The sequence below is a fragment of the Mustela putorius genome, unplaced genomic scaffold (assembly GCF_011764305.1).
Source record: "Mustela putorius furo isolate JIRA1106 unplaced genomic scaffold, ASM1176430v1.1 tig00000145_pilon_pilon_pilon, whole genome shotgun sequence".
In the NCBI taxonomy this organism is placed as follows: Eukaryota; Metazoa; Chordata; class Mammalia; order Carnivora; family Mustelidae; genus Mustela; species Mustela putorius.
In genome coordinates, this window is record NW_025421294.1 from 32,498,644 (window position 1) to 32,517,553 (window position 18,910).

Consider the following 18,910-nt stretch of genomic DNA (forward strand, 5'->3'; position numbering starts at 1 on the left):
TTTGGAAGGGGCACAGTTCAATCCATAACACCCCTAAGTTGTTCAGGGAAAGAAACTCTGAGTAAAAAAGGAACATTTAAGCTCTAAGTGAAAACAGAGAGAAATATTTACCAAAAGATCAATCGATAATTGAAATATAAAGTCCCAGGCATAGAAATTCCTAAGATTTCTTTAATCTCCAAAAAACTCGCTGTGTCTTATCAACAGATAAGAATATCAGAGAGAAATGAGACATGGGGAAAGTGAGGCAATTTATCATTGACTTGGATATAAAGGTCAAATGCTTGGAAGTAAACATCAAAAAGCAACAATACCAGGTTCAGAGAAATTAAAGTCAACAACTTAGTGGCCTAGGACTCATTCCTAGGTTACTACACCCAGTCGGTCCAAGTTCCAGCACATTCTCAGAGCACTTTCACACAACAGGACACAGACTCCCCCGGCTGGTCGGGCTCAGCTTTGACTCTGCTCTCTGGTTTGGGGGCCATCATTCTGCCATTCTAGAGTTTCTTCTCCTCAAACATCTTCAACATCTAGCTTCATACAGCACAGCTGGATTCTGATACCTGCTCTATGTTCAATCTTTGGTGTAACATCTGGGAAACCTCTGCTTGTTAAAGAATGATAGTAGAAAAGGCCAATAACATGTTAGTAGTATTATGCAAATAGTTTTGACTTTGAATATCTCCTAAAGAGTATCAAGGACTGACCTGCCACTGTGCATCCATTCAGTCATGGCAAGAGACTTGCATTTATAGAACTCCAAGTTTAAACATTAAACAGTTCCTGAGGTTAATAAATGAGATCTTCATACAAAACACACAGACATCCAAAATTTTCTCCAGGAAGACTCTCCTTGAAAAGTGGGGAGGAGAAAAACCTATTGCTAAAATGTGGGTTAAGGCTCTGATATAATATCGAAGGACTACAATATTCACAAGATATAACTGAGGAAATCTAAATTACAAGGCTTTGAGAAGAATCCGGACCATACATGGCGTAACTTGAGCCTACATAGAGCCTTTCAGAGGAAATGAATCACCTTTAATATTTATTGATTCAAATATAAGATAGTTGGGGTAACCACTGATCACCCAGGCACCTAAAACTTGGGATCTGTCTTGACTATTACTTTTCCATTAATTAAACACTAAATCCAACTGTTAAATATTTTTTGTCTCTATCTTCTCCTCAGAACTAGTAGGCAGTTATCATTTCCAAACTGGATTTTTGAAAGAGCCCCCACATCAATGTGCCTGACTCTGGTCACTTCACAGATATGTTCATCTTAGCCTCCTCAGTGTTTTCTAAGTGCAAATATTTATATGCTCCCATTTAATGGCTCCCCCATTGTCCATAGGTTGACTCAAATTGCTATTTTGGAAGGGCTATGAACTTTGACACCAGAGAGATAAGTGGTTGGATTTGAACTTGATTTGAGACTCAGAGAAGTCACTCTCTAAACTTCTTCCATGAGGCACACTGTATAGCAGGATAATTACAATTGATGTGGAAATAGGAGATGGATTATGAGTACCTAGGAAGCCTATCTGACCCCAAACTGAAGGAAGAAGAAAAGCGTTTTTGAGGAAGCAGCATCTAACTGAAGATCTGAAAACAGGAGTTGGTTGGGATTTTGTGGATAATGGGAAAGAAGGTAAGAGGAAGTGGTGGGAGAAATTCTAGGCAGAAGCAGAATGAAAAGGATATATGAAATACAACTTGACTGTAGGAACAAAGCCTTTCGTTTTTCCTTAAATGAGAAAAAGGTAAGAGAGAATATCGTACACGCAAGGAATCAAAAGTGGTATAATGCAGATAAGCAGTGAGTGTTGTAAGAGGAAACTGAAGGAACAAGTAGGGACTCTGACCAACTCTGTAGGATCAGTTAAGGAATATAGATTTGACCCTGATGGTAAAAGGCAACTAATTTAGGAGTTAAGCCAAGGAGAAATATGTGTTGTGGAATCTTCCCTCTGGCTGTAGAGTTGAGGAGTCATTAAACAAGGACCATAAAGAAAGCTTCTGCTATTGGTGGCCTGAACAAGGGCAATGATGGTAGCGATAAAGAAGAGAAGATGGATTCAAGAACTCCTTGAGAGGCATCATTCATAGTACTTAGCAATTGACTGGATGTGTGGGATGAGGAAAAGACAAGAATCAAAGCAGCAGAGATTTCTGATACGCGTCACAGGGTGGCTGGGGACCCCCGTCCCAGTCTTAGGGGATGTGGGAGAAGAAATAGGTTTGAAGCAAGAAGCTAATGAACAGGTAGAGCTTGAGTTGAATGAGAACTTTGGTGGTACTACTCAGTAGGTAGTTGGATATTCCATTCTGGGGTAATGAGGAAGATCAGGACTTATGATGAAGAGGTGATTCTTGGCAGACTTTGTGCCCTTAGGGCTGGTCACCAAGGAATAATGTCTAGGAAGAGTAGATAAGAGGGCTGCAAACCCATGAAAGAGTTTCCTTTGCAAAATGGGGATAAGATTTCTCAGGGCCTTCGGAAGAAATGCATGAGCCAACATATCCGGAAGTACCTAGCAAAATGCCTGGGTCACAGTACAGGTTTAGTAAGTATTTACTGAATGAATAAATGAATAATTGATATAATGCATATACCTAATTTACTAATTTCCTTGCAGAGATTAAGGAACGTGAGAGTTAGTTTGCCCTCTCTGAGAAAGCTTGTAAAGAAAATGTCTATGCAAAAAGACACCTGCTTTTATCACCAGAGCCATGACTCATAAGGACAAGGCATTTTGGCTTTTTCTTAGACAAGATAGTCACATTTATTAGCGCCCAGTCAGCTATTTAAAACTGACCTCTGTTTGATCTTGACATTTACAAGCAAAAGGAAGTCTTTAGTTATGTAACAGGCCAGCAGTCCATGCATCCCGCCTGTAACAACAATAGCAACAGAAGCCCATTTGTCATTGTGCCTGACTCTATTCAAAACAACACATCTCTTCACTAGCTGGTCTTTTTTCCCTTGCATTCCCTTAAGCTCTCAATTAATGCCCAGCAATCCAGGAGGGGGTAAAAATTGGCACCTGCTTAGATAAGAGGGTGTGTGTGTGTGTGTGTGTGTGTGTGTGTGTGTAAAAGAGAGAATTCTGCCATAAACTCAATGAGAACAAAAGTGTTAAATGAAGTTCCCAGTAACTAGGTTTCATGGTGATAAGGAAACCCATTCCAGGTCAAACAGACAGCTTGTGATGTTATGGCATTAAAGTAGACTTCCAAATAGACTGGAAAACAAAAACTCATTCACAAAACCTCATGATTTCAGATTGGCATGTCAAGCATAATTTCTGAGCATTTGCAGAAATGAATACTCCTACCAAGGGCACATTACTTATTTCAAACAAATTTGACATCAAGGGATCTACTGTTGCATTTAAACAAAGAAAAAAGAACCAGAACATTTTTGGGGGGCAATCTCAGTATGTATCAAGTCACTTTTAGCCATTCATACACATATTTAGCATCTAAAAATTTGCTGAAGATCTTTATTTTTTTTCTATTCCCATACTTAAGGGAAATATTGATTGACTACTAAGAAGCAAATAATGGGAGTTTATTTTAGAGCCTTAGGTAAAAATTGATAAATAATGTTGGATTATTAGAGTCAAATGTAGTCTTTTGTCTTTGTGCGTGTTTGCTTACTTGCCATACTAAATGCTTAAAGTAGAAAATCAGTTAGAAGAGTCATTCAGTTTCCAGCTATTGTGTAAGTAAGAGAGGTCCACTGTGCATCTCACAGTAAAAAAGGATTAGTAAAGGACCCAGAAGACCAAATCTAAATTCCCTCTCAAAAATTTTTGTGGGATTTCCAACCAAAAGTATCTGTTAAAAGTCACGGAGTTATAGAGCAATGGAATGGAATTGAGAGTCTACAGAATCATGCATCTGTACACAATTGATTTTTGATAAGGCTGTCAAGACTATTCGGTGGAGAAAGAGCTGCCTCTTCAACAAATGGTACTGGGAAAACTGGATATCCCATGCAGGAGAATATCGAAGTTACCTGGACAAAGCACCAAGTGCAAAGGTATGGTCAAGGGGTTGGATGAGCTAGGCAGAGATCACTATTTGCCAACTTAGTATCTATTTTCCCCTTATCTATTTTCCCCTTCTTAGAAGAATTCCCATACTCTTTGGGTGGCAATGAACCCAACTAAATATTCGTTTTCTTAGCCTCCACGTAAATAGCAGTGGTCAGTTTGAGAAAAGTTCTTAAAAGTTCTTGAAAGGAGCTGCACAGCTGGCAGTTGTCCTTCCCTATTTTGCATCTGCTTTTTGCTTCTTCATGCTGCCTGACACGTGAATAGAATGGCTGCAGCAGGGCACCTGGCTGGCTCGGTCGGTTAATCGTCTGCCTTGGGCTTAGGTCATGATCCCAGGGTTGTGGAATCGAGTCCTGCATCAGGCTCCCTGCTCTGCAGGGAGTCTGCTTCTCTCTCTGCCCCTTCTCTCAATATCTCTCCTCTCAAAATGGCTGCAGCAGGTACATGTTGGATGCTGAGAGCAGAAGCCGTGTTTGTGAATGCATGGAGAGACATAGCCCAGGCTTTTGAGTGTTGTGAAGCAGCTACCATGCCTGTCCTGGGCTGCCTGTGTCCTGACTTACATTATATGAATGAAAAATAAACATCTACTTGTTTTGGCCACTCTTTTGGGGGGTTGTTTGTTTTATGTTCCCAAGACTAGTCCTAACTGATTCAATCAGTTCTGTGCCACTGGGACACAAGACAAGATTGAAGAGGACCTCTCACCCACAGACTGGGTTAGGACTAGAACTTCACTTCAACTTAGAGTGGGAACTATGAAAAATGCAAATTGTTGGCCCCCACCCCAGATCTAATGAAATAGAAACTCTGAGGGTAAGGCCCAACAATCAATGAACTCTCCAGGTTCTAGTTTGGAGATTAATTTTTGTTCAGTGCTGCTTGAGCGGGAAACTTCTTTTAAGTGGCATTGTCTTATGACTGTGTGTTCTTAACAATAGGGACTGTGACTTTAAAAGCCCTTAGGTATGATTTTGGGCAAATGACTTAATGTCTTTGAGTCCCATGTTCCTCCTGGGGCTCATCATAATTGTGGCCCTCCTAGCATTCTTGTGTTGGTTAAATGAAGCATCTGTACATCTAAACCCACTACCCAGAACACTGTAGGTGCTTAATAAATATTAGTTCCTCTACTCAGTGACTACCATTTACAGTGCATTGCAGGGGTCTGGCACAAGGTATGCATTCCTGTGGGATTGCTTAGACACCCTACCCCACATCCATCATCCCCCTTTCACACTTTATCTCCATTATTGCTTCTGTTATTTTTTAAGATGGATGTTAATGTTAGGGAGATACCAGGGAGCGAAAGTAAAGGAAAGCAGTCCTTTTTGAATGTAACATAACTGATCAAGTTTGCTACAGTCAGGATACAAGAAGACCCTGTTACCAGTTTTATTTAGGGCCTTTAGAAATGTCCTTCTTATCAGGTAAGGGAAAAATTATGCATAGCTGGCACATGAGCTGTTACCAAGAAGGAAAAAAAAAGGCTCACACAAGCTTTTTCCAAAAACTGGGAAATACTACCATATTCTTCTCCATTGAAATGTCTCTGTATCCTGAGGAGTATCAGCAATAATTCTCTCTTTATGGAAACAAAAAAGGCAAAGTTAACTCTATGCTGCAAAACACCATAATGGGGTTCCTTGTTGTGGCTTGTCTATGTCTCATTCCTACCTGGGAAAAACAATGCTTTGGAAAAAAAAAAAAAAAAAGTCAAGTTTCCCACCAAGCTTCCCACCTCCTAGCTCTTGCATCAAATTATGCCTCTTTCCCAACTAGTGTGTAATAATATTTTGTAACTAATGTAGCTAATATTTCGCTCGGTACTATATCCATAAGACACCTGAAGCTAAATCTGACTATGTAGTTGTTACTGGCTTCACCTCCTTGGCGAAGGAATTATTACAAATCTCCCCTGCTCCCCAGTTTCCCCCCTAAAACCCTGAAATGACCACATCCCAGTGCTGCCCATTTAGCTCCCATGTGGAGCAAAATCAGAGAGCAGGAAGAAACAGAAGACCCAAGAGATGAAGTAGAAAGGATGAACAAGGTGAAAGTATTCGGGTCCCTTTACCACATGAATAGCTGAGAAAGAGTAAAAGAGAATGCTGGATCCTCATATAGCCAAGCTAGGACAAGGGGCATGGAGTGGGAGGGGAGCTCTCCTGCAGAAAAGATTCTAAGGTTGTGAATGCTGAAGAAGTGCTGTGTTACAACTTAAGTGTCTTGCAAACACTTTGAGAGACACCAGCAACAATGAGAAAGTCCTTATACACACACACACACACACACACATTAGCCCATGATACATGACACAGAGGATGGTACATATTTTTGTTACAACTCCTGAAAGTAGAGATGAATGAACCTTTGTTGAAAAACTACTAAAAGTCAGATATCCCTCTCATTTAAACTTCACAACTGCCTTTGAAACAAGTATGTTTACCCCCACCCTTTTAGTATTTTTTTAGATTTGTTTATTTATTTGAGGGCTTTGGGCAGAGGGAAAGAGAGCATCTCAAGTAGATTCCCCGCTGTGCGCAAATCCCAAAGTCACAGGGCTCCATCTCGCGACCCTGATATCAGGACCTGAGCTGAAATCAAGAGTCAGACACTTAACTGACTGAGCCACCCAGGTGCCCCCACCCCACTTCCAGATATGACAGCTGCCTGAGACTTGGAGAGATTATGTGAATTGCTCACCTTCGTTAAGCAAGCAAGTAGTGGAGCCTGAGCTCTCCTGGGTCTGCTGCTAGGAGCTGGGAACCAGAAGCTGCTAATGAATGAGAGAGACGTGGCCCAAAATTGTGGCCAAAGGAACTGTCTCAGGAACTTCCCTGCTGAGTCCCTCTGCACTGGGGGAACCTCTGGATCTGTGCTCCATTGTCAAACTCTGGGCTTTCCTGAGACTCTCTTAGCATGAAAAGCATTGGGATCCCAGCACAGAAGCAGTTGGGTCTATTTGTTCGGTCATAAACTACAGCCCACCGAAGCCCATTTCTTCATCTTCTCATCTGTAGTAGTGCTAGAAGCCAGCACACATGGAAGAACTGCTTTTTGTTGTTTTCTCCAGAGACCTTTTTATTCTTCCTTCTGTCTAATCCTCTAACACTTACCTTTGTTTCTACCTGCCCCTCCTGGTCCTTTATCTACTACCAAAATTTCCAGACATTTCCTCCCACTGATCTCAACCTGCTAGAAATATAATCAAGTATTTTCTTTCGCAAAACTTGCTAATGATGAGTTATTTATTGTATTACCTAGGATAGGCGTTTGATTCTCATGGCCCTTTCTTACTCTGGCCCCCTGGGTTGTTGCAAAATTTTTATAGCTATAAATAGCTCAGACTATAAATCTTAATTGCAAGTTGTACTGATCTCATATTGTGTTTATTTTGACAACAGAGACATTACAGCGGAGAAGTAAAGAAAAATTTGTTAGCTAGAGGGAAACCAACAAAGAATTCTGTTTACTGTATGATGTCGCAGAGGAAGTGGGCACAATCTTCTTATTTCCTCACTATTTGTAGGTTTCTTCTTCATAGTGAACCAGCAAAGAACTTGCTGGACCTTGCTGACCTTAGAAACGTTCAGTGCAAGTAAACTGAGGCACAGGACCAATAGATTCTTAGTGCAGATGAAACCTTGGGCACCTATACTTTCCATTCTAAGTTAATTTTATGTTCTAGTCTAAGGCAAAGCCAGAAAGTAACAATTTGGCTAACAGTAAAATTTACTCTTTACCCAAAGGCGGTATCAACTATTGACAATACCATGTTCCACTCCTTGATTCCAGCACAAATCTCTGTCCTCACCATCTCCTCTGCTTCCCCTACCTGTTTCTAGCCTACCAGGCCAGACTGCCTGGCTAATATTCAGCCATAGGGCTGGCAAAATGATTTGGATTACCAGTGAACGCCAGCAAGCATTTCCCACCATCCTTGTAACAAGTCCTAAATTAATAATATTTAAAAGAAGATTTAACATGTATACATGGATACTGACAGAAATATTCCTACGTACACACACACACACACACACACGCACATCATTGTCTTAAATATTAGTGACAGCTTCTCTTTTTGCAATCACTTAGTGGCACAGCCTGCTAAGGAAGACAGTGGCACCCAGTGGACAAATGTTTGATTGTTTGACACAGGTGTCCCATTTTGAAATATTCTCATTATCTTAGCCTTAAGAAAGGTCAGTTGCCCCTTTCTCTTTTCCTATTCTTCTGCCATCACATTTTTAAAAAAATATCTCTTGAATTTAAAAAGAGAGGGAGAGGGGAATGTTCTTAAACTTTTTATCTGCTCAAGAATAAGACTAAGCTACAATACTGAAGAAAGCAAAAATTTCAGGATTAATTCCTCTGAGAACAGTGTCTCTATTTAATTAACCTTTTCAACTATAATAGAGACAGCCAAATCTAATAAAGTACTCAATTTAATTAAAAACATAACATTCAAAATGCCTATAATGTGTTTTTTTTTTTTAACATATCATACCTTCCTTTTCTACAAACCATTACCAACTTCCAATCAAAATCACTTGATTAGGCAACTCCAAAAGCAATACTTCAGGAAAATAACACATACAGACCCTGCAATTTAGTGCTATTGTGCAATCTATCTAAAGTCATACAGATGGCTGTTTTCACTCACTAACTCTTTCAATGATTCTTTTGGTTGTGAGTTACTTGGGTACAGAAGCCCTCCTTTTATGTCTTTCTTCTCCAAACACCCAACTAGCATCTTACTCATTGTAGGTACAAAGAAGTTGAGTAAAATCCAGTTTCCATTTTATATATTTAATCTGCTAAATAATCAAAAAAATGGGAGTAATTGTTTGATATTACAGATGACATCATCAAGCTAAGAATCTTCAGTATTAGGGGCTAACTGTATTAGATAAAAAATATTTCAGGGCTGCCTGGGTGGCTTAGTTGGTTCAACATCTGCCTTTGGCTCATGTCATGATCTCAGGGACTAGGATCAAGTCCCACATCGGACTCCTTGTTCAGCGGGGAGTCTGCTTCTCCCTCTCCCTCTGCACCCCCAACCCCACTTCTGCTCTTTTCCGTCAAACAACTAAAATCTTCAAAAATACATACTTTATAAAAAACAAAAGAGATGAGTGGTAAATGGGTGAATCGAATTTTAGTGGTTTAAATGAGAAATTATGAAAAGACATTCGATTGCAAAATCTTCTCAGTGCAACTAATCAGGACTGGGGTGCCCTGTTTCTGTTAGCCATTCAAACTTTCTCCCAAGTTTGCAGGCTCTGGTTCATCAGCATAATCTTTATAATTCATAATTTTGCTATAGTTTGAGACTTGTTTTTGTTTGGTTTAGAAGAAAGACCCATTGGTAAGCCAGGGTTAGGACATGTGGCTAACAAAGAAACTTTTCCAAATGGGTCTGGGCCTAGGTAACACCCTTTGTTTCATTGATGTAAGTTTTTCATCAATCATACTTGGTCAGTAAACAATAAACATATCCCAAAGTAAGAGATGCACTTTTTTGGTAAATTGGAAAAAGAAATGGAGGCCATTTGCATGTGTCACCACATTACATGTTAATTATATTTCTTTCTTTTTTAATTTTTTATCTTTTATTTTTTATAAACATATATTTTTATCCCCAGGGGTACAGGTCTGTGAATCGCCAGGTTTACACACTTCACAGCACTCACCAAAGCACATACCCTCCCCAATGTCCATAACCCCACCCTCCTTCTCCCAACCCCCCCCTCCCCCCAGCAACCCTCAGTTTGTTTTGTGAGATTAAGAGTCACTTATAGTTTGTCTCCCTCCCAATCCCATCTTTTTCTTGTAACACAGGCACATCTCTCCTACTTTCCGCCAAAAAATCTTATAAAACTTTTTATGCAATCCAATTTTGCTAGACAGACCTTGTTATGAAAAGAAAACTTAAAATTGTTTTTCATAATAATATACAACAAAAATATACCAATTCATGATAAATCAATAAATGTTTGTAACATTTCTGTCCTTTTTCCTCCACGGTGATCACCAGAAGTGGATCACAAGACTCCAGGTAGTTTTGCCCCTGGGGCCAAGCCTCCCTGCTCTGGCAACAGGGCAAGAGTGACATTCGGCTTTGCGGTATGCACTGTGCTATTTGCAAAGCACAATACTGGGGAAAAGGTCCAGTCCCTGGTCTGAGCTTTGCTGATACCCATAGTAAGTGTCTCTGGGAGCAGAGCTCTGCTGTGGATGCAGGTCTCCACTAGAGTGTCCAACACTGCCCACTTTCAGGTTGGCCTCCACAGCTCCTGTAGGTTTTAAAAACCCAAGAGGGAAGCCAGTATTTGAAAAAACTTTATTTCCTCAGATAATTTGAGAAAATTTCTCCAGTGTGGTTACTGTAGGTTTTATCTTACCTTTGGGATTATCTGTGTATAATGCAAATACACTTTGCTGATTCAGGAGAACCACTGGCTTAAAGATGGCTTCCCTACCTCATGGGCTAGACTGAATGGAAATCAAAATAGAAATGTAAAAGGAGTTTTAATAGTTAGGAAGGTCCATAAAGATTAAAGTATTGTTATATCTAAAATGAATGAAGTCCTCTGTGTGTGTGTTTGTGTATCAATAGGTGGAGAGGTCAAAACACAGATTGATTGATTGATTGATTTACCTTGAGTATAGTTGGCACAAATGTTACATTATTTTTAGATGTACAACATAGTGATTCACCATCTCTACAGGTTGTGCTATGCTCACTGCAAGGGTGGCTACCATCTGTCATCATACTGTACTATCACAGTATCACTGACTTTATTACCTATGCTGTGTTTTTTATTCCCATGACCTATTTGTTCCATAAATAGAAGCCTGTAGCTCCCCCTCCTCTTCACCCATTTTGCCCATCCCCTGACCCCCTTTTCCTCTGGGAACTGTCAGTTTGCTCTCTGTAATTATAGATCTGTTTCTGGTTTTTGTAAAACATGTATTTAGACTCACACTCGTTCTACTGAATGCTTGACGAAAATATATTTCTAGTCTGAATGACAGGTATTACCTGTTCAGATAAGGATTTAGCCTTTTCTTCTGCTTCCTTCAGGCAAATCTCCAAGGCCTCAAGTTGAGCCAAAGTAAATGCCATCTGTCCAGTTTCCAGGGACTCTTTCTTTAAAACAATAATCAAGTATTACTTTTTGATATGGATAGCTTCCTGAGTGTATCTTAAGCAACTTTATGGATTAAGGACAGGGTTAATAAACTCATACAAATCATCTTTTCTTCAACAGAGTAATAAAACAGTGAAATGTTATAAAAAACAATAGTCTTACTTAACAGTTTAATGTATAACGGGAGGGTAAAAAGCACATATTAAAGTATGACAACAAATGACTTTGGAAAGTGAGACTAAAATTACCCACACTGGAATTTGGTTCATCTGCAGCTTTTTGTTCTTGATACAAACAGAACTTCCCTTCAAGAGGCCAGAACGAGAATTTCACATTTCTAGTGAGAGCTATCACCTAGAATGCCTTTATTTTTAGCATTCACCTATCCTGAGGAACAGAACCATGTGAACATAGAGAAGCTGGTTTCCTCTGATCATCACTTCCTTATCACAAGTGTCATTAAAGCAAAGAAACCACAGGGTTTAGAATCAGATGATTCTGACCCGGAATATGGCTAAGATGACTGGAATAAGCAAATGTAGAGAGACTTTGCCTCTCCAAGTTTTCCTGCAGTTGATCTTTCCCATCGCCAAGCAGAAGAGTATACATTAGTATGGAAGTATCAGTTACAGGCCCTGCTGAGACTAGAGTACTTCCTGACGACTCTGGCTATCTTGACAATTAATTAGTAATTACACAGCAATGTGAAAACTTGAAAAGGGAGACCTCATACGTGCTAAGATTATGACCTTCCTCCAACCTTGGGTGTGTTCTGTACTTTTGTGAATGCTCGGACTCCTATAGTTGCTTCCAATTAACCCCATAAAAGAAAGAACTGTGTTCATTCTTTTCTTTTCCTTTTTTCTTTTCTCTCCTTTTCTTTTTCTTTCGTTTTTTGTTTTTTGTTTTTGTTTTTTTTTTTTTGGACTGCTGCTTTTTCTTCCTTTGGTTTAGGAGCCCACCAATTTAAAATGCATTTTTATACATTTCCTAGTGGTATAGTAGAGCCATCTGGTGGTAAATGGAACCAGCCATAAAGATAAAGCATTCATTCAGGTCCTGTAGTTGTTTGTACAGTACTCTGAACCCTAAGGCCCTGCCATGGGCCTCTGAGAAATTCCAAAGGATACAAGGCAAAGAAATGGTGCTACGTTCCAAAACAGCCTGGATCCTAGATCAAATAAGGCTGAATAATCTCCCCCAACCCCGCCCCCCACACAGAGCCGACTTTGGGGGATGAACATCTTGGGCTACAACAATATTTGGAATAAATCAATGATCCTCAGCATCCCATAATGATTCCAATACATTTCAAAAGTCAGTCCAGAAAAAATAAATCTCAAAAAATGAGCCTCAACACAAAACTCTTGTGTATTTACACCTATAGATAATTCATGCTACAAAACATTTTATGTAGAAAGGGGAAATGTCAAGAGACCAAACTGTTCCAAAAAGGTTGGGAATTCTGGATCTAGTTGCTATTTCCAGGGAGAAAACTTCTTGACTAATGTTTGCTCTCAAGAGGAAGTTTCTTAAATCTTTAGTGAGTAGATCAAGCAAGATCAACTGGTCTGTTTCTCCAGAACTTTGTCTCCAAACATCCCAGATTTCGCTAGCCAAGGACAATCATTTTCAGTAAGAGAGAAGCATTGTAAGCCAAACAGACTTACCTGAAAAGTGCTAGTAAATACCGTAAGAATTTTTATACACGTGGTTTTAAGAAATTACCCTGTGTTATGGAATGGGGAGAGTCTGAGCAAACTGAATTATGGGGTCTATCTTGGACACCTGTGCTCCAGCTATAAGCTATCATTCTCTACTCTCTGACTGGCCTTCCTATTCTCGAACTCCCTTAAGGGAAAGAGCCATAAAAAGCCATATATCTACACAGATATAATAGGCAAGCACTCTTTTTTTTTTTAAGGTTTTTATTTATTTATTTGACCGACAAAAATCACAAGTAGGCAGAGAGGCAGGCAGAGAGGCAGGCAGAGAGAGAGGGGGAATCAGGCTCCCTGCTGAGCAGAGAGCCTGATGCGGGGCTCGATCCCAGAACCCTGGAATCATGACCTGAGCTGAAGGCAGAGGCTTAACCCACTGAGCCACCCTGGCACTCCAGGCAAGCACTCTTGAATAGGAAGCAGCTCCCATTTACCAAACAAAGGAATAAAAATAAAACCAAGAATAGTTTCAGAAACAAGGCATACATGGGGTTTGAAGTTTTAGAGGTAGGTGTGTTGTTTCAAGGACCCTAAATAAGTTAGGTGTAGTTAGTCACTGTCCTAGTTTTGCAGGATGGAAAGCCAGAAGAGCAGAAAAAAGGACTTCTACCATTAAGTTCCTTCTGCCTCAAGTACACGTGGACAGACCCCCACATAAAGCCACTTATGTTTATTATGAATATAAAACTGTTTCAGTAGCTAAAGTAACTGATGAGTGAATTATACTAATCAAAAGTCTTTTAAATGCCATCACATGTTGAAAATATATGACACACACAAGTGTTTGGGTTTTGATCCTGTCTGTGGATTTTTAGGTGGTAAATTCTAGCGATCAATGGGAATTCCCGTTTTTAACTTCTACTTTTTTGTCTTAAAAACTTCTACCTAAATATCAAGCCAATCATCTAAGTACAGGTAACTAAGATAACCAAGATGAGTGAACTAAAAGAATGCTACAAACTAAGAATTCAAATTAAACTCTTTGCCTCCAATGACGACATGAGAGTCTTATGCATATGTGTTAAAGTTCCTCATTTGAGGATCTGGAGAAAAATTTATTCTTTTTTTTCATTGTCTTATGATGACCTTGCCCTTCTTCCTCAGCCATACACACTCCTTGTACTCTTAGGGACTGGTTCAAGGTCTCTGAACCAGATCCTCCCCCTACCTCTCAATCCACGTGCAACATGGGTAGAAAGGGTCCTGCCTGCAGAAGTCAGATTGCACAGCACTGAGCATTTAGTAGGATCCCATTAAGTAGTTATTGATGGATTGAAGGCTCAGCCATCAAATACAGTGTTTGCACCAGGGGAGCACTCCATCCTGCTGAGAGGCTTCTTTGAGCAATCCTTTCCATGTATCCAGCCTAGGATGCTGGCATGGGTTAGAGCCCTAGGGAAATTCTGCTCACCAAAGACCAGGTAGACGCTTAAGTAGCAGAAAGCCAAGAGGTGACCATGAATTGGGTGATGATGGCAGGGTTGTTCTGAAGACTGAGTAGGCTAAAGCAGGTAACTACTTAGAAATGCTCAGTTCATGTTATTACTAGTAATTCCTTCCCCCAACTCCTTTAAAGAGAATCATTTGATATGAATACTTCCTAGCTTATTTTTAAACCCTAGTAAAAGAATGTCCCTGTAGAGGCCCTTGTGCTATAGCAAATGATCCAACAGCAGCAGTGGGGAATTCAAGCATGCAGTGAGAACAAAGTTAATGTGTTAAATATATGTGTGTGCATTTGTTTAAAAATACGATTGCTAAATAAAGGTGTGCTTATTGCCAAGAAAGTCTTCACAGGAGAGAATCTTGATATGGGTCAGTTGAAGACAATTGAATGTTTCCAGCAACCTGGAACTTCAAATGCGGAGGGATCCCCAGCAGCCCTCACTCAGTGTTGCAGTCACTTCATGCCAGATAAAACATGCTTTCAACACATTTCGCAATGGTCAAGATTCACACTTGATGTCTCTTCTATGCTTTCCCCCTGCTTGACTGGCACTGAAGGCTGTAAACGTGTTTACCTTACTGTGACTTGCTCCTATCTCTCATGCTGATGGAAGGTTTTCCCTAGCCTCCTACCTCAACCCCTTACTCTGGACGGTTGATGTTATCCCTACCCACCCTGTTTGGTGATCAGAATTCATCTTACGGTGGAAATTTCGTCACTGTCATGCCCTTTTATGCTTAACTTTTGCAACAGTATCTTGGGCTAAATTGCCAGTTTCTCTTTAGGCAACCATTTAAAAACTCAATATTTTCCTCATTTCAATCCATTCTAACGGAAACAGTATTCCTCTTTGTTGGAATTGCCTAAATAGTCTGCTAATATGATATTTTTTATTCAAAATTGAACACAACTGCGACTCTTGTCAAAGTCCAGGGGAAAGAAGATTCTAGAAAGTGCCTATCTGGGGCGCCTGCGTGGCTCAGTGGGTTAAAGCCTCTGCCTTTGGCTCAGGTCATGATCTCAGGGTCCTGGGATCGAGTCCTGCATCAGGCTCTTTACTGGGCGGGGAACCTGCTTTCCCCTCTCTCTCTGCCTGCTTCTCTGCCTACTTGTGATCTCTGTCTGTCAAATAAATAAATAAAATCTTAAAAAAAAAAAAGAAAGAAAGAAAGTGCCTATCAACATGCCTGTAGGGAGATCAACATTGGGAAGATGACAGATGAGCATTGACTAAGCATAATACTGCTTGTAATCTGGTAGGCCTCATTCTGGACTGCACTGCATCCCTTGGGCTGTGTGACTTCTGGGTTTCACTTCTTGAGGCCACAGTTTTTCCTCTTTAAATGAGGCATGTATTGGGCACATCTCAGCGGGAAACAGTCACTCCAGTGGAGTGGTTGAGGGGAGTTTAATGAAGGGACTGTATGCAAACCTGTGCACACAGCTAAGGTCCGAAATGAAAGATGGCGGGGCACTCCCAAGAAGTGAAGGTCATCTTTGCCTCACCTTGAATTAGAGAGGTAGGGAAAGAGATAATGCAGAGTATTAATATGGATTCTAGAAAGAGAGATTGAGGAGAAGGCCATGTCTATGAGTTGTTATCCTGGTTAGAGAAATAGAACCACTATGCACCTGTGCTCAGACCTAGTGGTGGACAGACCAGTGGAATAAACAGCCTGATCTCCTTTTCTCTAACCACGTGTTCTTCTGTATCTCCCTTGCACTGAGCCCAAAAAAGGCAGAAGGTGAGTGATCCTGAATGACAACTCTAGAGAGACCAGTTAGCCTGGAAAGGAGCAGAGTAAGGAAAGGGTAAAGAATGGACCTTGAAAGGGAAACAAAACCTCTGGCCAAGAGGGTTTAATAATATGAGTGGTTCCCAAATGCTAGCCCATGGATCCACATTGGTTTGTGATAACATCTCCACCCACAGCAAGGAAAGGACAGAAGTAAAAATTTTTAAAATATTATGAATTTTTCATGAAACCAAATTTATCCCATTTAGAGAACTGTCCTTTATTCTGAGATTATGATCATTCTATATATTTTGGTGTTAAGAGGATGTTTCTTTAACAAATGATGGTGATAATATATGGAAATTATTCTTTTAGTGAATTTTCTTCAAAAAAAAAAAAAAAGAAAAGTTGGCAGTGTTATGAGATCTAATCCCAATTATTGTGGAGGTGGAAATTCTTGTGGAATCTTATGAAATCTAAAAGTATAGAGACCCTCTAAGTCATCTCTGTTAAATTATGAATTGAATGTTTATCAGGCAGTCTTTCCAGAACTATGGTCTCTGAATTCCTCTGGACCAAGCCCAACATGGACCTGTATTCAATATCAAGTTTCTGTAACAATGTGCAGGATACTACTTTTCTAGGAAAAAAAAAAAAAAAAGAGAGAGAGCATTTCTAAAGGTCAACCTTCCATCCTGTGAAAGATTTAACTACTTTTTCATTTCTATAGCATCACTGATATAAAAAAGAATAAAAGAAGAGGGATTCAAAAGGAATTGTTGACTCATATATTAACTTATTAAAAGATTGTTGCCATGGAAGTTAAAGAGAAATGACCATATGAAATTTGATAGCTTTGTAAATAACTTTAAAAAAATGGCTTACCGGAAACTCTTAACAAGCTAATTCTTGTTTTAATTCAGTTCAAAGCATTTCAACTCATTAAGTTAAAAAAGTATTTATTAAAGACTCACTCTTTGCCAGATATGATGCTAAACAATGGGGAAGTGAGCAGTAAGAAGACTGACAGTATTAATACCCTCACCAGAATTCTTAGCTTAGAATTTATCTCCAATACAAAAATCCTAGGATTTTAGTTTTAATGTAAAAATCAAAGAATGTCAGAAGTTTGGTGATTAATTTTATCTTTTTATGCTCATTCATAATATACAGTTCTTGGCTTTGGGGGCTTGTTCTTTTCTCTTTGATGAGTATTCTGGTGGATGTTAGAAAGAGGTGAGAGGCAGTACTAACCTGTTTTCAAGGATTCCAGATCTTTCTCAAATATATCACTTTATGGCTTCTTAGAGACTATGTATGTATAGTATCAGAGGAGAAGAGGGACCTAGGAAACAATATGTATCTTCTGTTGTTCAAGGTCAAATTAACAGCAAAACAGGGACTGGTTTTCAGGTGTTCGGGTAAGAGGACTCCTGGATTTGCGTTCGTATTATGTTACAGAATTTGTTCTGTGACCCAAAATAACCCTCCATCATTTTCATTTTATGAGACAATTTCTTAGAACTGTGAGCATCACAAACCTCTTTTAGAACCTGATTATATCCATAAATTTTTATTAGAAAAAAAATGCAGATGCATATGTTGCTTGCACATGCACACATGATCACACATGCACACAGGCACATGACCACAATTCTGCACATAATTTTAGACTATTGAAGCATCTTCTTCAATGATATTCATGTGGCCCAAATTATGGATTCCTTGTTCAGGAATTCATTTTTATTCCAGCTACCTTTAATTTTTATTTTGAAATAAAATATCAAATTTTAATGAATGAGAGTATCACTGCATTCTGGCTGCCCCTACTGTTAGTCATGCAAATGAATAAAAAAAATAATCTTTTCTTCCTAAGGAAATGACCCAAATTCAAAACAAACAATATAGTTTCTCTTTCGGGTGGGGAAAGCAAGTAGCATGTCTTCCCAGGGGAATCTGATTCTAGTCACTGAAACCTCACAGCAACCAATGATAACACATCCTATTGACCAAGAAGCAAACATTTTAATAATGTCTCTATATTTCCTTCATAATAAAAAGGACACAACAAGAGAATTTCCTATTAAAAACAAATTTTGATTTCTTTAAGAAATGAATGAGAGGAAAAAATAGGGTCTTAATGGATATAGAGTTTCAGCTTTGCAAAATGAAAAAGTTCTGAAGATCGGTTGCACAAAAATGTAAACATGCTTAACACTACTCAACTGCACATTTTAAAAATAATTAAAATGTGATACGGATTTTACGATTATTTTAAAAAGTAACAGTATAAAGCTAGTTATACAGCAGATAAATTATGGAGTGAATGAATTAGCTGACATTAAAATTAATTCAACTACTCTTTACCTACTTCACAGGATTGTTGTAAGAACAAAATGAAAAAATCTTGGATTTTGGTTTAATAAAAAAAAAACAAAATGCTATTTGTTTTTAAATCAAACTTTTGTTCAGTGGGACATGTAATAATACAAATACTTTTCCCATTAGTAAAGACAGTATTTTGAATAGATGAATCTTTTTGTGACAGGATTATTTCTTTTTTCCACACATCATACTTGGGTTGAGATTTTGAGTCCTTTGGCATATTAACCAACAATGTTTTTAGGTTCCTACTGTATCCCAGTCTTTCAGGAAATGCACTTGCCTCTCAGAAAAAGGATTTTCAGCATGGTTTATGGGGGACGTTATGGCTTTTTATTTTTCAGATTGGCTGTGGCTTTTCAAACAGTTTTGAAAATAAATTATTTCTATACTGTGT

General features: G+C 39.2%; 1 protein-coding gene across 3 annotated transcripts in view; it reads right to left on the reverse strand.

Annotated features, from left to right (window-relative positions):
• The window catches only part of CCDC192 (coiled-coil domain containing 192), a 197,715-nt gene that overhangs the window by 154,823 nt on the left and 23,982 nt on the right, over positions 1-18,910 (reverse strand). For all 3 annotated transcript variants that reach the window (XR_001179189.2, XM_013055554.2, XM_004737430.3), the window contains exon 3: positions 11,119-11,226. Coding sequence is in view for 2 of the 3 variants with exons in the window: in XM_013055554.2 (XP_012911008.2) it covers positions 11,119-11,226 (108 nt within the window). In the remaining variant the exon portion in view is untranslated. The remainder of the gene's footprint in view (positions 1-11,118; positions 11,227-18,910) is intronic.